The sequence below is a fragment of the Mirounga leonina genome, unplaced genomic scaffold, assembly GCF_011800145.1.
Source record: "Mirounga leonina isolate KUSES-001 unplaced genomic scaffold, KU_Mleo_1.0 Mir_92, whole genome shotgun sequence".
NCBI classification, from domain to species: domain Eukaryota; kingdom Metazoa; phylum Chordata; class Mammalia; order Carnivora; family Phocidae; genus Mirounga; species Mirounga leonina.
The window spans coordinates 1,200,643-1,223,634 of NW_023270852.1; the positions used below are offsets into that span (position 1 = coordinate 1,200,643).

The 22,992-nt window shown below is 37.3% G+C and overlaps 1 protein-coding gene across 1 annotated transcript; it reads right to left on the reverse strand.

The window, feature by feature from the left end:
- Nucleotides 1-8,241: 8,241 nt before the first annotated feature.
- Nucleotides 8,242-20,392, reverse strand: CUNH11orf58 (chromosome unknown C11orf58 homolog). The gene is made up of 5 exons (XM_034995416.1): nt 20,172-20,392; nt 14,454-14,537; nt 11,658-11,718; nt 9,597-9,706; nt 8,242-8,855 (listed from the first exon to the last, which is right to left on the reverse strand). The coding sequence occupies exons 1-5, from the start codon at nt 20,232-20,234 to the stop codon at nt 8,625-8,627; spliced, it is 549 nt and encodes a 182-aa protein (XP_034851307.1). The 5' UTR covers nt 20,235-20,392; the 3' UTR covers nt 8,242-8,624.
- Between the last annotated feature and the right edge of the window lie 2,600 nt (nt 20,393-22,992).

Sequence of the window (22,992 nt, forward strand, 5' to 3'; positions counted from 1 at the left end):
GTATTTTTACAGTGTCTTTTAATGAGTAGACATTACTAATTTTAAGGTAATCAAGTTTATAAATTTTTCCCTTTGTAGTTTGTGGGTGGTTTTTTTTTTTTGCATCTTATTTAAAGAGTCTTCCTATACTTAAGTCATAAAAATGTTCTTCCATAGTATTAATTTTTTGCATAGTGGTTTCTAAGAGCTTTATTGTTTTGCCTCTTACACCTAGAATTGATTTTAAGTAAGGTGTGAAGTGGACATCAGGTTTCATTTTTCTATGTAGATATCCAGATTATTGAAGAACTATCATTTCTCACTGCTGTACTCTGCCACCTTTGTCATAAATTAAGCATTCGTATATGTGAGAATTTATTTCTGGGCTCTTTTTTTTCCTATCCCATTGTCTATTTGTCTATCACTGTATCACACTTTTTTAATGACTAGAGCTTCAAAGTAAGTGTTGATACCCAGAAAAGCAAGGTATCTGTCTTTTTCTTCACAGATATCTTACCTATTTTTGGTCTTTTGCATTTCCTTACCAATTTTAGAATCAACTTGCCAAGTTTCGCCCCCCACTGTCAAATGGAATTTTTTTTATTGAGACTGCGTCACATGTAGATTACTTTGGAGAGAATTGTATCATCTCTATAATACTGAGTGTCCTAATCCGTGAACATGATATATTCCTTCATTTACTTAGGCCTTTGAAATTTTGAAAGAATTCTGCTTCCAGCAATGGTGGAGAAGGTGACTTTGAATAACTTCCTCTGAGAATAGAAAAGGAGGCTAAAGTACAAAAAAAACAAAAAAACAAAAAACCATATTTGAAGGCACTGGAGAGTTGTCAGAGCTCTGTATGGAGCCACGAATCAGAGGAAAGGTGAAAGTGTGAGGTCAGCATTTGGTACCATTTTCCCCTTAAGGACATTACCCATTCCAAAAGCAGTCAGCCAAGAACCCAGGGGTGTGCCTTTGTATAGATTTGGGGCTTTACAGCTCTCCCATCTCCAGTACTCTTCCTTCCAAATCCCAGTCTCCTCGACAACCTTGCATGCTGGTCTCTGTTTCTTACACCCAGTGAATCTGCTGCTTCTGTTTACACTCCTTTCCTTGACTGTGGTTGGAAAATGACCTCAGGGAGAAAGGAGGGTTGAATGTGGAAATCACAGTGTGCTTCCTTTCTCTCAATGATCAGAAGCCCTGTGTGGGTTGGCCAACACAAATTCTTAATCTTTACTCTTGAAGGATATTTTCACTGTGGATAAGATTCTAAGTTGGTGGGTTTTTGGGGTTTTTTTGGTTTTTTCCCCCCAGTGTTTTGAAGTTTTCGTTACACTGTGTTCTGGCTTCTTTTGTTTATGTTGAAAAGTCAACTGTCTTATTTTTGCATCCTTAAAGATAATGTGTCTTTTCTTCTCTGTCTGCAGTTACTTTTTTTCTTGTTTTTGGTTCACAGCATTTTTTTTTTTTTTTTAAGATTTTACTTATTTGACAGAGAAAGAGAGATAACAAGCAGGGGGAGTGGGAGAGGGAGAAGTAGGGGAGCCCAATGTGGGGCTCGATCCCAGGACCCTGGGATCATGACCTGAGCTGAAGGCAGACGCTCAACCATCTGAGCCACCCAGGCACCCAGCTCACAGCACTTTTACTAGAATATGTCTAGATGTGAGTTTGTCTTTATCCACTTCGGAATTTAGAGATTTCACGTCTGTGAGTGGATATCTTTGGTTAGTTTGGGAAGATTCTTTCATCTCTTTAAAAATTTATTTTCCTCATATTCTATTTTCTCTCTTTACGGGATGTATGATTGTATGAATGCTAGCTCTTTTTACTCTATTTCCCTGCTAGGAAACAATACTGCATTATGCAAGAATTACATCTGTGTAGGAAGGATTTGACAAATCAATTAGTCTCTTGCCGAAATGCTTTTGCCACTCAAATTCTCCCATACTCTGAAGCAGTGTCTGTCTCTGACATTAGGTGGCAAAACTCACAAACCATCATGTAATTTGGACATAGTCACCTTTTGTTTCAGGGACAAAGAGCAAAATATGTGGAGGATTTTTCTGGTCACAAGGTTAAATGTTTAAGGTTTTAGGCTGTGCTATGCCAGCCCTGAGTGGCAGATTCTGAGCGATAAAGGTACCTACTTGCTCTTTGATAAATGCGTGTATTTGTGATCTGCAGGGCCCTTTAAGGCATGGGCCCCAAGGTAGGAGCCCATCTTACCTGGGCTTAAGGGTGGCATTTCTCAGGCTCAGCACTGACATTTGGGACCAGGTGATTCTTTGTTGTGGGGGTCTGTCCTGTGCATTATAGGGTATGTAGCAGCACCCCTAGTCTCTACCCACTATATAGCAGTAGCACCTCCCAGCAGCAACAAATGAGCATCTTCACATTGCCAAATGTTCCTTGGGAGGTGAAAGGCCCTCCTGGTTCAGAACCACTGGTCTAAGGGTAATACTCCAGACAAGAAAGACCCACATGGTTAAGTTCCACTTAGAACTTAATGCCAGTAGTCTGCTTTATAAAAGAAAGCACATAACCAGTTTAACTAGAGACCATGGGTTATATAATGAGTTGTGTTTTCCTCTGGCTTTGAAAGGAAAGGCTTCCTGTGTGGAAGCTCAAAGCTAAGTTTCATGTTTATTGCATTAACTGTAAGCCTCAGTTTTCAGGACTGATGGTTTTCTTTCTCATATAAGAATCCTTTTGGAAATGGCTTCACGTAATTTGAAGAGTGGCAGACTGAATGACTCCATTTGAATTCAGCTGAGGAGACAGCATCTTAGTACTGGTAAAGCACAAGAGGCACTGTGCTCAGTAGGGCGAGATTAGGCTCCTTGAAGTAGCTTTGAGGGCAGTGAAGAGCAGTTTGGGGAGACGGAGAGAAGAGGGAAGGCACCGTTTGGTAGCCGTGGGGAGCAGACCTTGAGGGGAGCATGCAGATGTTCCTTTGGTTTATCCTGTGCCAGAAGTAGTTGTGGAATGTTTTCTGAGAGCGGGCTGGGGAACTAAGTTCAGAAATCAAACTAGTGCGGGTTTAAGCAGTAATAATTTGGGTGTGATACGTTCAAGTGGACTTACTTCCAGTTTGGAGACAGAAGAGTGAAGTCACTTCTCTCTTCTTTTGGAAATCACCCAAAAGCAATGAGGAAAGTGAGAACTGGAACTACACACTCCAGCTTCAACAAACCGAGGAGACATCTGAGACTTGTAACTCTCAAATGGTTAAAAGAATTGAAAAAGTAGTGAATATCTAATGAAGAGTACAGGAGAATGCTTGCTTCTGTAGTATCTGAAAAACCTAGCTAGTGTCTTCTCTAAGGGGAGGCTATTTGCAGGACCAGCCTGTGAGAGGGGCAGGGAAGAGAGGAAGACCCTGCATGTGAAGAGCCCTTCACTGTAGCATACGATCTTCATTGGCGGGGCTAGAAGGGTTCACACACGTAACTCTGGATCACGCTAAAAATCTGTTAGCTTGTTCCCTCCTCAATATGAAAATCCTGCAAATACCTGGGAAGAGCTTAATTTAAAATGAGTCATCAGTTTTCCTCATATAGGTAAATGGGAACTCATTTTTGACTCCTCTCTCACATGCTAGTCCAGTCTTCTGGCAAATACTAGTGGTTCTACCTTCCAAATGCATCCAGAATCAATTTTTCATTACTTCCACCATTACACCCTAATACACATTCCTGTGCTCACCTAGAATATTGCAATAATTTTGTAACTGTGCTCTCCATTTTGACATTTGACTCTCAATAGTAATTTTTTCAAACACAGCTGCCTAAGCTACATTAGATCATGTCACTCTAATTAATAAACTCTCTCCAATCTCTCTTCTCAGCATAAAATCCAAAGTTCATATTAGGGCCCTAATGATCTTATTCCTTACTGCGATCTCTTTGAGCTCATCTCACAACTCTCTGTGGCCCCTGGCTTATTCAGTTACTTACACTGCATCCCTTTACCGTTTTCTTAATATTTATCTCATCTGATATATGTTTGTGTGTCACCCCTCTACCAGAATGTAAGCCTCACTAAAGCATTCAACATTTTTGTTCATTGCTATACTCCCAGTGGCTAGAACTGTGCCTGATACACAGTAGGTGCTCAGTAAATATTTGTAGTTGATAAAAAACAGTAACAAAGAACTAGCACAGGCTTTGTATGAGGATATTACAATAGAGGAAAAGATCAAGAAAAATAGACAGTACATAAAGAATACCACAAAAATATTGCCTCAAAGTAGTTGAGAATTATGATCAAACATTTCATGATAACCTTAATATCTTAATGGAAGATTCATCTCTATAAGAGCAGGCATCAGAAATACAAGAGGATATGGTCAAACAACAAAATGAAATGTGAGCTGGCAGAACTCAGGAAAAAAAAATTCACAAAAATGGATATAAAATTGGAATGACAATATACAGTGCTCAAATCACAATAAGGGGAATAGAAAATAGGGTTTAAAAATAAAAATGACATGTAGATAGATGGAACATGCACATAACTTGGAATTCCTGAAGGAGAAAATTCCTATTTTCTATTTTTATAGGTGAAAGCACTGAGAAACCTTGCTCATATGAAGAGTTGGTAATAACTTCACTCAGTCCTCTCAACTCTTGACATCTAGGCCAAACATCATAGTGATCTTTCACCAGAATGTATCCCTAATAAATTAGCTGACAATTCACTTTCTCTACCAATTTTTTATTAAAGGCATAGAACTGGAAACCACCTGACTTGCATTCAAGCCTCAATATCAACATTTCAAATTGTACCTTTTGGAGCCTTGACAGACTTCACCCACTCGGAAGATAAATCACTGTGAGGTTTGGGATGAAGAGGTATTGCCTTTCTTTCCTTTACCAAGAAAGTCTACCATGAAAGGAGAGGTAGTTTTCAGGAAGATCAATTTAGTAACAAGAACATGTGGATGTACAGAAATTCTGTTGAATCCCTTCATGTACCCCAAGAGTGGATATTCATCTGAAGAATGCTGGTTAACAATGTCAAGTGCTAACAGGTCAAGCAAGAAATTAACTGAAAATTATGTTTTAGGAAAATGAGAATCACCAATTTGATAAGTTTCCAAAGCAGTTCTGTCAAGGTTGGGTAGAAACCATTCTGGGGGCGCCTGGGTGGCTCAGTCGTTAAGCGTCTGCCTTCGGCTCAGGTCATGATTCCAGGGTCCTGGGATCGAGCCCGCCATCGGGCTCCCTGCTCGGCGGGAAGCCTGCTTCTCCCTCTTCCACTCCCCCTGCTTGTGTTCCCTCTCTCACTGTGTCTCTCTCTGTCAAATAAAATCTTTAAAAAAAAAAAAACCATTCTGAAATGAAGAGGGAGGGGATGGCAGTGAAGCAGTAATAGAAGCAAGTTATTAGAAGTGGATGTGAAAGGCATGAGGTAGGATGACAACTGAAGTATATATTATCTAGGAATAATTATTTTTAAGATGTGAAATACTGGGGGTACAAATGTTGACAGAAAAGGGTCAACAGATTGAGAGGTTGAAGACTCAAAGGAAGATAATCAAAAGCACTAGGTTCATAAGATGCAAAGGATTAACTATAGGTAGTATTTATTGAGCACTGAATACCTACTAGTGTGAAAAGCTTTTAATCTGCTTTATCAAATTCTCACAGTAACCATACAAGGTAGTTGCTATTGCTATCCTCATTTTACAGACAAGGAAAGAAGACCCAAAGAGATCTAGTTATGCCCAAGGTCACTCAGCTTCTTCACTATGGTGATAGAGCTGGGCTGTGATCTAAAGCAGTGGAACTTCTCCATGGTTGTGAATTGAGAAGGCAGACGTTGAAGGAATTTCTGCCTGATAAAATCTATTTCTTATGTAAGCTAGAAAGCAAGGCCAAATTAAGAATGAAGGAGGGTTACAAGTTTATGAATAGAGGCTTTAGACAATTGTTAAGAAAATGGGAGAAGAGTTGACTAGACAAAACAGTATTGGTAACATGCAGTGTTGAGGCCAGTTAACATTAATTTTTAGTAATACTGGGTCTTCTCCAGAAATAATCCATAGAGGATTGGATACATCTAGGGATGGGATTTTCCAGGAAGGTATGACTGAAGATTATTTAGGACACTGACAACAGTGATATTGAATTGATAGAAGTATTAATAATCTAGACCGGGCTTGTGAAACAGGTGAAAACAGACTGACAATGACCTAATTTGAACATGTGTGAAGGAATAGAACTCTCATGGTCAGAGGTAATTTCTAAATTAGCAATTTCAGAGGTCAAGTTGTTTTTGGATATTGGAAGTATCTAGGATGTGGCTGTCGTGGAGACAATGTAATGGAACCAAAGCCCTCTAAGAAGCAGTCATTGAAGTCAACCAAGCAGTTGAAAATTTCTCCTCAAAATTTACTCGAAGAATGTGACCTATCTTTCTGATCTCAAACTGCTGTTTAATCAGAAAAACAGTAATTTCAAACTTTCTTCTGTAACTCCATTTCTCCCAGGTTTAAAAAAATTACAGACTTGAGGACTTTTACCTATTACACAAAAAACTGGAAATTGTGTTCCTAAAAAACTTTTCAATAAAAAGACTGTTAAGTCATTGGCATAGGTAAACACTTGGGAGAAGTGCCTTTCACGTAAGAAATTATCAGTGATAAGGCAAATTTGCCATTAAACTTTTGACTGAATAGTCTTTCACTGCACAAAAATAATTTGTATTTTCCCACCTGACTCTTTAATAGGGATATCAAGATGGCAAAGCATTTGTCTTCCTGTTTTTTCCCTAAATTTGATAAGAAAAAAAACACAACCCTGATATTCATGCTTAAAAGATAGCCTTGATGTTTAATGTGGTGCTGGGACACTAGGCCACATGAACCAACAGACCTAAATTTATTCCAACCCTGAATTATGTAAATGGTCCAATAATATATGAATTAGTTGGAATAAGAATTTCTCTATTTGGACATGAAGAAAAAGGTCTGCCGGTGTAGTTATTTTAGAAGGCTCTTCTACTTACATATTAAGAACCAACACTTATCAACAACCTAGCATGTTTCAACAATAAACTAATGAAAATACTTTTTAAAATGTAATACTCATCTCTCCCACTTCCATTCTTAAACATAAATCAGCCTTCGTTTACTATTTAATTTAGTTGTAATAAGCAACCCTAGAAACTAGATATTTAAATATCTGTGGCCAATTGAAATTTGAATAAAGCCAAACATACTCAAACCAAGTACCTATTAAAGGTCGTATATCCTGTCTACTACCCACTGACTCGATATTTTACTATGTAGGGTAGCACCTATTATAAAACAATATAAGAAATAAGAAAAATCAAACCCCAAACGTTGGGGGGTCTAATCTATGAATGGATTGCATAAACCAGATTATCACCTGTTCTAGTTGCTACACTCCTAACATTTTAAATTTCAAAGTGACATAGGAATTTGTTTTTTAAGTTCAACACATCAAACACATACTTAAGTATCTAGAATATAAAAATTCAGCAAACAAACAGGTTTGACTCAAGCCTTTGAACATGTTACTTAGAAACCTTTTGGACCCAAATATTCAAAGATCATGGACCAGCCCATGATGCAGTTTGTTAATGTGCTGTACGTATCAACCACATAACACCAGTCAGAGGATTCTAATCTCACTCCCACAGAAGCAGCAATAAAATCAGAATGCAATACTACTTTCCAGTAATTCAATAATCAAGATAACAGCACTGGGATAAAATGAAGAGCATTTGTTTCAGCTTCTTTTTCAATAAGGCTATTCCTCATTTTAGATAATGAGGATAAAGGTATCACAAACCAAATATGGGAAACTGCTTTTTCTTTATTTAGGCCTTAGGAAGAAAATTAACTTTGGTCACATATTACCTTAAAAAAAAAATTCCAGTTTTACATATTCCTAGATAGGACCAAATGATCAGAGAAATAATTTCTTCTGTAAAAATTGGCCAAATTTTATCAAAAATCAAACATACAATGTAATTCAAATTATATAAAGACTGCTTGGGATCATAACATTCCAAATGTATGACAGTTGCAACTCCATCCTAACAGGTGTGAAAGTATTTGCTCTCATGTTGCTTTGGTCCAAAAGAGTAGAGCTGAATCAGTAAGAGTACACTAAGTACCTAATCTTTTGCAAACAATTTAGATAGTTACTGGCAGCAGAAATATCCATGATGAATAGTTCTACTACAACAAAGTATAATAACTGAATATTTTTCATGAACACATCACAGTATCAGATTAAACTTCTTATAAGAGAAAAATATTAAAGGAACAAAAAAGATGAAACAGCTACCACAAAAAGTGTCTCCTCCATAACTATCTGAAGGGGTAAAAAAGGTGAGATTAGAGTTTGATGATGCTACTATGAAAGGAAATTGAGTATTGTATTTATTTCTTATTTTATACAACTCTTACTCTTTACAAAAATGGTTATAGTCATGCCCATAAAAGTGTAATCCATGGCATCTGAAAGCAAACACTCTTTGTAATTATTTAAAAGGGCCTTTTTAAAAATTATAATACAAAGGTCTGTGCTCTATAAGCAGTCCTCCACTGTGCATTATAACAATAAGGCTTACTTTTAATACAAAGACTAAGTGTTTGGGAGTTATGAACCACTGGATTTAACAAACATCATTTTATAGTTGCTTTTTGCATCTTTTTTGTTTTTGGGATCCTCCACTTCATCAGGGTGCTCAGTAGCTTGGAGTTCTTCAGCAGACTCTTCTTTCTCTGACTCTGAATCACTTTCAGAGTCATCTGGACTTTCAGGATCAGGTGAATCATCATCATCATCATCATCTCCAGCCACATCACCTTCTCCATCATGATCTTCTACCTACAAACATCAACCAACAGGCTCTTCTTAAATACAATTACCCAGTACAAAAACTGGGAAAGACACTAATTTTTGTTACAGTCTCAAAAAAACCACTCCCTGAGCCATTAACATCAAGTTTTAAGACTGTATTATGATCAGAGGCTGCCAAAGGAAGACCCGAGGACTCCGGAATCCCCATGTATTTTACCCATTAGGACTTAAGTAATAATTTGTTTTAAGAAACAGCTCTGAAGACCACTCACTTGACTCCCCTCCCCCTTGTTGGAAAACTACCATATCTTCCTGAAAGAAACAGGTTTTTTTTTTTTTAAGTAAATAAGGCAAATTAACTATTGACCCATGGAAATATGGAAAAGTTATCAATGTCTTACATGTCATATTACTTTGGAGTAGTTAACCAGCACTTATAATATGAAAAGAGGTCACTGGGAAAACTGAGGAAGATCCTAAACTAGTATTTACATGAAATATTTCCTTTAACGTGTATGTTGCTCATGCTTATTAAAGATGTGCCATAATGATTATCTGAGAATTTACATTAAGCTTCTATCAGAAAACATTTGTAAAACTCAAAAATATCTTTTCTCATGATCTACAAAGACCTATTGGGCATATAGAAAATTAAGTAACTGTAAAAAGAAAGCTTTCTACATAGGATTCTTGATTGCTAATCTAACAGAAATAAAGGATATCAATTTAGAAATTATCTTCCCATTTAATGAAAATGTTAATTACTACCTCACTGAAGCCAAGTCCACAATGTCGTCGATATCTTCCTGATAATTTACTGTCCATACTTTGCTGATATTGAGACTCCAGTTCTTCATTAATTTTCTTGTCTTCTTCCCCTGCATGTCCAGTGTACTTTGGTTATGTTTCAGTCAAATTAATAAAAACATTTGATTACACAAAAAAAACCCATATTACAAATGCTATTATATTCAGGGCTGATTTCTCTGTGACTAGTTTTATAACGCATTTTGTGGATGGGTTTCCTCTATACAGGAGGTGGTTACCTAACAGATATTAAAAAATTGAAGGATGTATTTATGATTACTTCTCTAGTAACCACCCTCTGAACTACAAGTGTTTATAAAAGATGAAGAACTTCTATTTTTCTATGTGATAAGTTAAAACTAGACAAGTCTCAGAACTGCCTGAAGTTCAGATATTATAAATATTAATTACTAAGAACTTTGGGCCTTAAATATTTTAGCTTATTTATAGTCTAATAAGTAACTGTTCCCCTGAAAGTGAGTTTTCTCTCACATTTAAAACACCAGCAACAAACAAGTTTCTGTCTTTTAACAGATATATAATGAAAAGGCAGGCAATTTTGTTCAGAGAATGGCTAAATAAATAATGGTTCTACTTCATGCCTTTCTTACGATACTAGTTTAATGAAACAACATAAACTTATTTAGAACTAGAACATTACTAATACCATCAAAGCTTTCTGAGGGGTTGCCTGGGTGGCTCACTCAGGTGAGCATCGACTCTTGATTTCAGCTCAGGTCATGATCTCAGGGTCCGGAGATCAAGCCCTGAGTTGGGTGCCCCGCTCAGCGGGAAGTTTGCTTGAGATTCTCTCTCTCCCCCTCGCCCTCCCCCTGCCTGCAAGTGCTCCCACACTAATACATAAATCTTTAAAAAAAAAAAAAAAGAAAAAGCTGAGTATGCCATTTTAATTTGTAAATATAAGAAAGAAGAGGAATTTCATTTTAATCACAAATGGTGGTGCTTGCATTATTTTTATTCATAAAGTCCACAGTTTTTTTTTTGTTTTGTTTTGTTTTGTTTTTTTTAGATTTTATTTATTTATTTGAGACAGAGAGAATGAGATAGAGAGAGCATGAGAGGGAAGAGGGTCAGAGGGAGAAGCAGACTCTCTGCCGAGCAGGGAGCCCGATGCGGGACTCGATCCCGGGACTCCAGAATCATGACCTGAGCCGAAGGCAGTCGCTTAACCGACTGAGCCACCCAGGCGCCCAAGTCCACAGTTTTAAAAGAATAAATGCAGTAAATATTTTTCCATTCCACAAAGCTCAGTATTCTTTTTGCCTCAGAAATTCTTTTTCTAACAATGCAAATCAATTTGAAATAATTATTTGGAAAAATAAAAGACCTGTTAATTTCTGAAATGTGCTACATATTCTAGGTCAGTATAAGGTTAATTTAAACAATTTAATTCATTGTTAAATATGATCCAGGTCATTATGCCCTGTTATTAATAATGTCCAAGATTAGTGTCAATTTTATATAGGAGAAAATTTCATTTTTCAGCAGCCTGAATTCAAATCCAAACTCTTCGTTTTTAGTTTTTATTTTAAAAATTTTTCCTCTAAAATTAAGTTCATTTCTTCAGGCTTTGCAACAAGTTTATATTCTTTATTAAGGATTTCAAAACAAAACTTAGTGAATAAATTCAAAACCAGTTTAATATACCAACAATAACACTGTATGTTAAATAATTTATTATGTAAAAAATTCATAAACACATACTACGTAACAGTTGGCAAGATGAGACATAAAACCTCACTACAATAAATATGTTAGGAATCAGTAAAAACGAAGACAGAAAAAGGTCAGTTCCTTGGTTATAGAGTATCATTGATATACACTCTCAAATCTTTAAAAAATTAAAGTATATGCTGATTGTTACATATACACGTTTACATATACATTTCCAGATCTAATATTTTAATCATTAACACAATTATACAGAGAATATCCTGAAATACATACGAGTATTTCATATTCCAAATCTAGCACCACCTCTTAAATATTTTACTTTCTTACCTGTTCGGAAGTGAGATGTTGATTTGTGGTCTCCTATGACAAGACGACCAGTGTGTTCTTTCTATAAGAAAGTAGAAAATATATTAGAATTTGAGACCATTAACTTAAATTACTGAGTGTCTACTATGTGCCCAACATTATTCCAGGCTTCTGGGATACAGTGAAGAAAAAGAACTAAATTGAGATCCTTGTCTTTATAGGACTTACATTCTAGCAAAGGTAGAGATGAGGAGGGGAAATGAAATCAGTAAGTAAATTATAGTATGGTAGAAAGCTGTAAGTGCCATTAAAACAAATACACAGAGCAGAGAAAGGGAGGGGAGAGTATGCAGAGGTCAGCCTGGAATTTTAAAGGGGATAACTAAAAAACTGCATCGATACATTTTCTTTCCTAAAAGGCCAATTAAATGAGTTGCTTTAACTTTCCCACCTCCTCTTTTTGATGCCTCAGGCACACTTCATAGAAAGAAAGCAAATGAAATTATTTAGCTAGATAAAAATGAATAGACTTATAATGAACAGTGACAGATCTTTAACAAATAGCCAGCTCATTACTGACTACAATAAATACCCAATCTTAAACTGTCAAAAAGAACAGAATTTAAAGCAATCTAATTCTACTCTAAAACATACAAATAAATCCTGCTTCAATGTTACTAATTGATCAGGCTACATAATTACTCTCAATTATCAGTTACAATCCACTCCTTATGGTTCATATTTAGTTTCATAAGGTAAAGAAATTCTTCACTAAAACACAGTGAAGGAGAGATTAAATGTGACTTTGCAAAGTAATCTTAACCAATCACCTGTGAAGATATAGGACATAACAAATCTTCCTATTGTGAAAGGATGACAGACACATTTTCCGTATTACAAGACATTACTGAAAGGCTTCAAGCATTAATACTTAACTGCCTTACATGCCATTATTACAGAAGCAAATCAATGACTCAATATGCTGCTTCATTAGACTGCAGAAGACACTACATTATCAAGATTTGAAAATGTCTAATACATTAAGTTATCTGAGAATGAAGACAGTAGCGCACTAGTCTATTCATAATTTCTCCTAGCTGGTCCTCCCTGTGACCAGTAAAATACTCACGGTAGCTGGCTAGGGTTAGGAATATACTTCGTTGTCACAAAACAGAATAAATCTAAACAGCCTATATGTAAGATCAAAGCTATAATCTTGGCCTTGCTAGGAAGGAATTTAACGTATGCTAAACAGCTCATGTATTTGTAGTCAATTTTTAAAAAACTGTTCCATCTGTTCTTTCTTCCCCGCAGTTTTAATGAGATACATTTGACTATGTATCTGGTATATAAAACTGGTAGCCAAATTTCATGTACTTTATGTTAGGGTATTCTTCCTAAGTACTCAAAGAGTTTTCATTCTACTAGGTTGAGCATGTCCCCTAAATTATTATTTACCTCATAAATTCTTAGCAAATATTTTATTTGCATGAATCAAGATAAACTTCAGACTACTTTCTATGATAAATCACAAAATTATTGGGAAATCTGGATTAAAAAGATATTATATAAATGCATCCTTATACAGGTCTTACTATGTTGCACGATCTCTCCCTACCCTGAACCCCTTGTTCTAGTCTGGCTAAGTCCTCTTTGTTTCAGGGACGCTTTCCCGTACCACTAAGGCAGAGTTAGCTACCCTTGTCTGTTGATTCCACAGCACTATATGCACAGTTCTTTCATAGCAATTATAATTCTAAATTATCTGGTTTCCTCTATTACATGATGGCTCCAAACATGTGTTAAAGATCTATGTGACCCCCAGGGCCTAGCATGGTCCCTGGCATCTTGCAGACAGTCAATAATTGTTGGTAAAACGAATGAATGAATCCCCATATGAATAACAAAAACAAAGGGCAGAATTTAATTTTGAGGAGCTTAAAAGAGAAAAAAAGTTTTCTTTTTTATCTACATTTTGTTTGTAAATTTTTGGGACAGGGGCGCCTGGGTGGCTCAATTGGTTAAGTGACTGCCTTCAGCTCAGGTCACGATCCCAGGGTCCTGGGATCAAGCCCCACGTTGGGCTCCCTGCTCGGTGGGGAGCCTGCTTCTCCCTCTCCCACTCCCCCTGCTGTGTTCCCTGTCACGTTGTCTCTCTTTCTCTGTCAATTAAATAAATAAATAAAATCTTTAATAAATAAATAAATAAATAAATTTTGGGGACAATGTTAGGAAAATAAATTGACTTGCCTACACAAGATAAGTATCTAGAGATAACTGTATTTGCATGTAAAAATTATTGCTAGGAACAAGAAGGGTTTTTCCCCAATAGGTGAAGTTTTCCTGGCACCTATATTTTCTATCTTCTACTACGTTAATTAAACTGAAAAGGATTTCAAAATATATTGAATATTTTAAAAATTAAGTTTTTGATAAAGGCTTGGCTACTACTTCAAGGGCTAGAGGGAGCTATAAAATATGAAAGGCCTACCAATTTGGTCTGCCCAGAAAAGAACTTCTATTAAATCATTAAGGTAACAGATAGCAAATCATAAACTTTCTTCCCTAGGAGTCTCCTCAAGCCAAGGTTTCTCTCTATTCGGTCTCTAAACCTTACTGCCCAGTGGCACTAAGAATCCCAGAAGTGGTTCAGAAATAATAGTATAAATTTTATGTGCTTGGTTAGGTCAGCTGTATTTCCCAAGCAGAACAGGAAAATGGGATCCAGTATATTCAGTCTGGCTCACTCAACAGACAAAATAAGGATATTATTTTCACAGAAAAGACTTAAAAAAACACATGCTGTTTGATGCTTACCTTTCCTGCACCCATAAGTCTCAGGAACTTTTGTTTTCTTTCTTCATTACCTAAGTCTGCTGCTTCCCAATTGCTAGATCCAAGCTGCAAAAGAAATTGGCCAGTTAGGTTTTTTTGCATAATAAATATTTAAAAATTTAAAATCTACCCATAACTCCCAAGGTTTTTTTCCTCCGTCATTTTTTTTTTAAGATTTTATTTATTTATTTGAGAGCGAGAATGAGAAAGAGAGAGCACGACGGGGGAGGGTCAGAGGGAGAAGCAGACCCCCCGCTGAGCAGGGGGCCCGATGCGGGACTCGATCCCGGGACTCCAGGATCATGACCTGAGCCGAAGGCAGTTGCTTAACCGACTGAGCCACCCAGGCGCTCCCCCCGTCCCCGTCATTTTTAACCATAAACAGGGCTCACTGATTTTGTTTAGGTAGTTAAGCATATATATTATACTCAATTATACTCCTTTTCTGTTACCTCAAGGCAGAATCCTTTATTTCTTCTGCAGCCAGAGCTTTGATTCTAAAGTTTGCACTTACCAGAATCACCTGGAGGGTGTGTTAAAACCCAAACTGCTAGGCTACACCCCAAGAGTTTCAGATCCAGTAAGTCTGGGGTGGGTTCAAGGGTTTCATTTCTAACAAATTCCTAAGTGATGATGATGCTGTTGATGTTGATGTGAGGACTACACTTTTGAGACCTACTATCCTAGAGCCTTGCAAGGCCCGAGAGTACCTAGGATTCCAGAGGCTGCCACAGTTGTTACTTAAAAGTTAGTCTGGCTTTAGTGATAAAGGACCATGGAACACAAAATGGACCAAATTTTAGGTTTTCAGTTTCTTTTTTGTGCAGTTCTAGTTATTTTTAAGGATTGATATGTTAAGACTTTTATTCTTTCTTGAAGGTCTTCTGAAGAGAAAACAGAAAGAGGAGAAAACTTATTTTAAAAGAGTAAAACTCATTCTACCTTGTAATTATCAATTGAGCCCTTTTACAAATCTAAGAAATATTATGGAGTCCTAGTGATATTTTTCCCTACATCTTGAAACAAATGTAGGAAATATTTCATTATGATTTATTAGTTATTGCCAACTATGCTAAAAATGACTAAAATAAGGAAACAGAAAAATGGTAGATGAGTTTTCTCAACCTACTGTCCAAGGTAGTGCATCATCTTTCAAGAAGACGTCACTCCTCCATTGTATGCTTCTAGCTTTCATGGACACAATTAAGAGTCCAGAATTTTTCATTTCTACCCATAATGGTAACTGGGTAAAAACCAGAAACTGGCAAAAGTCATTTAACAATTATTAGATGAATAAGGTGAATGAAAAATGATAGGTAGTGTACCCTAAACTAATAATAATGGCAAAATTAATTGTATACGCCAAAATCTTAGACTGAATTTTTGGATGTTGAAACACTATGACTTTTCTCCAACCCAGGGATCAAGGAGACAAAGAAAAAAAAAAAGTCACGAAAAAATATGGCACGCTCATCTAGAAAGTCATTCAACAGGGAGACTTCATCTTGTAAGAGCCTGGACCATCCTGTTTTTCTAAAAAATATGTGTGACTGCTTCATCTTTTATATTTGTACACCAATATTTACTTGATAGGATTTGAAACTGGACAAGTGCTAAAGGCAGATGTGTATACAAAGGTGACTGGAAGGAATGTAGAAAGAAAACATTCATTGGATTGATCATTCTAATTCAGTTTATAATCTAAAAATGAAAATGTTTTACAATTATGGAGCAAAGATGAAAACCCCATTTCAACACAAAATTATGAGCACTAAGGTTTAAATTCTTCATATTATATTTTGATGATGCAAATGCTAGAACTACAAATAATGATAAAGCTAAAATCTATTAGAAATTATCTGTAATCTGGAATTATATGTTCCAGTTTTACACACAACTGACAAGCAGTTAACTGTATTCAGAGGATGCTAACCATTTTGGGTATGTATGTCATGAAAATCAGGAAGCCATGTAACAGAAATTTGGGTTTGCTATGATTAGATTCACATTAAAATTTTCAATAAAATTGTTTTTCACTATTTTTATTCTTTTGGAAATTATCTGTAGAAGACTTAGAAAATACAAAAAACAATGGTGACCATTTCTCTAGGGATATGAGTGTTAAAAGTATTTGTACCTGGAATATTAGCCATCAAAAAAAAAATCTTCCCATTTGCAACGACGTGGATGGAACCAGAGAGTATTATGCTAAGTGAAATAAGTCAATCAGAGAAAGAATTATCATATGATTTCACTTATATGTGGAATTTAAGAAACAAAACAGAGGATCATAGGGGAAGGGAGGAAAAAATAAAGTAAGATGAAATCAGAGAGGGAGACCGACCATAAGAAACTCTTAACTACAGGAAACAAACTGAGGGTTGCTGGAGGGGAGGGGAGTGGGGAGGTGGGATAACTGGGTGATGGGCATTTAGGAGGGCCCTTGATGTAATGAGCACTGGGTGTTATATACAACTGATGAATCACTGAACTCTACTTCTGAAACTAATAATACACTATATGTTAATCAACTGAATTTAAATAAAAATAAATTTAAAAAAATTAAGTAGCTGTACAACAATGGACACTTACTTGTGGTTCTTCTAAATTCTTTTTGGTGGGAAGCTTATATGCTTTCATGATTTTAGCTACCTAACTTCCAAATCTCCACTTCTTTCCATCTGACAACTATCTATTTTTTTGTTTTTGTTTTGTTTTGTTTTTTAATACGCCAGTTAGTACTTAACTATTTCTGGCTGAACATAGTTAAGAAATAAAAAAAATAAAGTACTAGTGAAGGTCAAGTTCTGATTCTCACTAAATCACTTGCTCTCTGAGCCTGAACAGGGCATTTAACTTCTTAGTTTTCATTCCTAATCTACACAGAGTAGCTTCTTTAAAAGACTATCTTAAAAATAACACCACCTAAGAATTGCAGTGTTTTACAACTTACAAATGACTGCTCATATATGTTCTCTCAAGAGTCCAGTTAATAAATAAGAACACTGAGGCAAAGTCACTTAAAAGTTTAAGTGACTTACTCTGATCCTCTTGCCTTAAGTTCTCTGCTCTTACCACATCATACTGTACATGACCAAATGAGACAGAATATGTGAAAGTAGTTTATGAATTACAGTTATAAAAGTTATGGAATCAAGTTAAAAACAAAACGTCTAAAAGTCAACTTTCCCAAACTCTCTATTTCTATTAAAAGAGCAAATATCTTCCAATGTCTTTACATAAATAATCCTATCATTTACAATATCTAATCCTAGTATTTTTTCCAGTCATGAAGTCCTTCTGGTTCTTCTTTCAAAGACCTTAGCATACAACAGCCCAAGTGCTGCATTCTCAAAAGCACATGGGTGCCTGATAAATTCTTAGAGGGTCTCCACCAGTTACTAAAATTAACTTCTCACCTCCTACTCTCTAAAAAATAGCTTTCATTTCTCCACTCCAATGAAACCAATGAGACCATTTTTAAGTTACCCTTAATACCTTTTACTATAGAATTGTAGTCAATTTACCTCCTCCTGAATACATACCCTAGTAACTCTTAGAATTTACTTCTAACACCATCAGCATTTTCTTAAAGCTGGATTCCATGTTTAATATCTACTTTTAACATCTTTCTTTCTTTTTAAAAGAATTTATTTATTTGAGAGAGAGAGAGAGAGAGAGTGCACAAGTGGGGGGAGGAGCAGAGGGAGAGGGAGAAGCAGACTCCCTATAAGCAGGGAAGCCTGACGTGGGGCTCCACCCCAGGACCCTGGGATCATGACCTGAGCTGAAGGCAGACGCTTAACTGATTGAGCCACCCAGGTGTCCCCTACTTCTAACATCTTTCAAAATGCTTTCTTATCCCCATTTAATATGTGAGATCAGTAGGCAAAAAAACCGATTATCCTTTACATGCAGTGTATGTTCATTAGAAATTGATGACCAATTACAACTTCAATTATAATTAATTGATTTTCTACAATTTAGATGTATATTTCAAAAACATTTTTAAATTTTGTATGTAGTATTTAAAAATATTTTTAAAACAAGTAAAGATAACTCCCAATTACCAGTAAAAGTAATAGTCACATTTAACTGATTTAAAAAAAAAATCACTATCAAAAGACCAGTTACTCTATTGCACTTTAAATTAGCAACATAATCATTTTTAGATAGTATGTTAAAGTTGCAGGACCTGATCTTGAATTGCAACTATAACCATCTCCTTCAAAAGAGAATGCTTATAAGATTGGAAAAGGTCTTAAAGGTCATCTTAAACTGATCCCAAAAGAAGCTGTAGAGTTAATTACTTAATCCCTTTAACTGTTAAATTACCTAACATCAAGAGTTTTCCGTCAAGCTAAAAGATATTTCTAAGTCCAGCAAAACAGATGCCTGACATTCTACGAATCAAGTCACAGTTAACTACCAGGAGGAAAACAATGTAATAGCTTTTAAAATGGCACCCAGGTTACTCACATGCCTTAGATAAATGCCTAACAAGTACTGGATTACCATATTAACAAGAAAAGATCTAAGAGCCAGTAGCAGGGAAGAACAGAGGGCACCAAAAATCTCACTATATAATTATTCATTCCCAAATCCTTCCTGATTACTATTCTTTCTGCAGAGTTAAATTCAATTTAAGAATCTTGGTATTCCTTTCCTAACCCCACCACCCATCCAAAGAGGGGTGGGTCTTATACAACTTATGCACTAGCAGTCTTTAGTGAGCTTTTAACGGTTCACAAAGTAAGGTATTATGAAAGGCACTGAACTGCACTATAAAGAACTCTACATATTCAGAAATTAATAGTGCTTTAAACAATAACTGAAAAAAAAATTAGATGTTCTTTTATCATCCTTAAAGATGACCTCTCCACGCCCCCACCTACCCGTCCCCAAAATTTCTCAATCAACGTTTCCGTGGCGTTTATCCATTGTATGAAGGACCTAGTTTTCCGTTTACTGCAGTCTCCATGACACTGCGCTAAGAGCTAGGACAAATATACAAAAAGACCTAAGATAAGTACCGTACTTACTCATCTTTGAATTCCTAACACCTAGCATAGCAGTAAATATTTAATGGGTTACTTTAAGGAATGAATGGTTTGCTATTTAAGCTGACAAGCTTGGGGTGGGGGAAAGAGAAGGAAGGTAGCTGAAATCAAAATGGGCTTCTAGGTCTCAACATCTTAAACCTCATCACCACGCGTCAGTACGAAATGCCTCCCCTGGTACAATTTTCGGTTCCATACTGTTCTCGGTTTACCCTTAATAGTACACGGTGAAAATAATTCCGGCCGGAAAAATCTGTCTAAACGTGCACCAACATCTTGACATTGTCACAGGAGCATTTTAAACCTCCAACAGGAAGGCTCTTGACATCCCTATCCTACGTAGAAAGGCCCAACAATGAAGCTTCATCAGCCCCGAAATACGCTTCCCGACCCTCTCAGGACTTCCTTCCTCCAACCCCCTTCCTACGCAGATCTCTGGCTCTTAGGATGTAAACCTCTTCAAACCTTCAGACCCTAAGTCAAGAAAGGAGACACTTCCCAGTCATTCGTCTGGTTCCCGCACCTCGGCCCTCCCTCTTCGGGCCACCTCGGGCGCTTCCTCCTTCCTAAACCACCCTTCCCGGCCTACCCCAGCCTTTAGTAGGCCGCAACCCTCATCCACTCCGCCATTGTTATTTACATCGTCGTCTGGGGAGGCTGAACGCTTCACCCCGTGCGGATGGGACTCCCTGGCAGCACTCATCGTTGCTGGGACCCCGACGGGAAACGCCGAACCCACTCTCCGTTCTCCTCAGCAGCGGCGCCAGCAGCCTGCAACCTGCCACCCGCCCAAGCAGCGCCACTCCAGAACGCAGAGCCCCTCCAGGCCTTCTCCGCCACAGTCGTCACCGCCGCGGCTACTCGCCCTTGCGGAGCACTCTGGCAGTTGTAGTTTTCTGGCTCACTCCATACCGACCTGAACAATAGGGATGGATGGGGAAACTAAAACTACAATTCCCAGGAAGCTCAGCGGCGCCGATCGCGCTGTGTGGCGGGAGTGCCCTCTGAAGTTCCGCCTTCTTCGGCTGGTGGAGGGAGCTTTCCCGCGGATGGGTATGGCGGTGGGCGTTTGTTCAAAGCTTCGTCGCCACAGAAAGCGGCTTCGAGGCTTCGTCGCCACAGAAAGAAGCGTTTCGCTGTGAGATGCTGCGCGACTGACAGAAGCATCTGTCATAGTTAAGCACCTAGGTTTAAATATAATGTTTGAAGATGATTGAATCCTTACTGGTACCGTCCCCCGCGACAAAAACCTTTTAAAAAAATATGGCTTCTACTGTTTCCACCCTCGTGTTCTCTGTTGCTCCTAAGGGATTTCTAGATGACCGGCGATGCGGCTTTTTAGAAGATTCTGATGAATATTTTGCCGCTTTCTCATTCTCACCGAAATGAGTTCAAGATGGTGCCGGTTAATTGGCTATTACTGAAACTAGGGTCCGCCTGAGGGAATTCTGTAAACTGTCCACACAGCTTTTTGTGAAGTGGGAGTGACCCTAACCGACCTCCCTGCTGGTATTGTACTTTTGGGGCCTTCACGAGGTAAAGTCCCTTTCTGCCAGGAGATCCTGTATCTTTCAATTTTCCTTTAAAAAGTTTGTTTTTGTTGAATTGATGTGAAATCCACATAATGTAAAATTAACCACTTTAAGGTGTACAATTAAGTGGCATTTGGTACATTCACAGTGTGTGCAACCATCGGCTCTATCTAGTTCCAAGACATTTTCATCACCCCAAAAAGGCCAGTCCCCCTTGAGTAGTCCTTCCCCATTCCCCCCACCCCACCCCCAGCAGCCACTTGACTACCCAGAAAGTGCTGTATCTAAAGGTTTTATTCAGATATTGGAGATACATTCATGCAGTATTAAGGTGTCTGATTTTTTTAACCTGGCCTAAACCTGTGTGCCTTCGGCCTTAACGTTCTGCCAGGATCCTCGTCTTTATTTATTCTGAAGCTTTCTGACCTTGATCAAAAATTTATTTTTTTTTAAGCAAAAATCAGTAAATGGTATGACAATACAGATCTAGTGTGCATTTTGGTGATGAGAGCAGCCTGTGAAACTGCTTAACTAGCAGCTTTGAATTTAGCAATTATTGTAGCTTTCCCTGCCTCTGTAGAAATAATATTACTGTACTAGATTTCAGATGATCTTTGTACCATTTACAGAACTGTGACTAATGGAAGATAGTTCTTTAATTCATGCAGTCATATATCCAAATTCTCCTTTATTTTGGAAGCAAAGGAATGACAATGTTAATTAGGATTATATGAAAAAAAATCTCAGATAGGGTCATATTTTATAACCAAGGGCACCTTAATCAATTAGTTTTGTGGTAAGAATAAAACAAGTGCAAGAGGAGAAGAGTAAATCTATGAGGAGAAGTATTTTGGGGAAGTGGTTACTTGCTGTTCACTATGAATTAAAATATTTTGCATATTAACTGTGATTCTACAAAGATTCTATAAATATAATTACAACGAAATTACAGTTAAGTTACAGAATTTTCTAGGATGAACTACAGTTCACATCCAAAGGGTTTGACAGACTATAAATATATACAATTTAGAACTTAGCTTTATTAATAAATAAATAAATGAGGTGGCTGAATGGGTAATTTTGAACTGCTAAAAGAATTCAGAAATAAAAAAGGACTATCAATAAGGTTAGTAGTTACTAAATAGCTCTAACTTAAGTTGGTGAAGGTCCAGAAGAGTTTAATGAGCTTGCAACCTGCCTTTTATTTCTTTACCAGATTGTTGGCACCTGGATGACTAAATCTTCAAGTTATCATAAATCAAGACCACAAGCCAAAAAGTAACATAGGAAATAAAAAAGACTGGATCATTTTATCAGGTTTTACGCAGTTTCATTACAGAAATCTGTATAGGTAAGGATGGAATTATAGTGCTATAGAAATTCATATATGGCACAGAAACTCAGTAAACTCTTCCTCCTTGTTTTGTAAAGCAAGGAGAAGGTACTCAGTGCAACTGTTCCGTTTTGGGGGGCAGGGGTGTGGGGCAGAGGGAGAGAGAGAATTTTTTTTTTTTTTAAGATTTTCTTTATTTGACGAGAGAGAGACAGTGAGACGGGGAACACAAGCAGGGGGAGTGGGAGAGGGAGAAGTAGGCTTCCCGTGAGCAGAGAGCCCGATGTGGGGCTCAATCACAGGACCCCGGGATCATGACCTGATCCGAAGGCAGACACTCAATGACTGAGCCACCCAGGCGCCTCGAGAGAGAATCTTAAGTAGGCTCCAGTGAGGCTCCAGTGAGTAGGCTCCACCACCCTAAGATCATGACCTGAGCTGAAATCAAGAGTCAGATGCTTAACAGCTTAACCGACTGAGCCACCCAGGCACTCCAGCAACTGTCTGTCTTAATTTTTTGTTTCTGTATCAACAATGTGCCACAGACCTTATGTTCAAAAAACGTAAGTTTTTTGAATTAATGAAGTATGAAATTA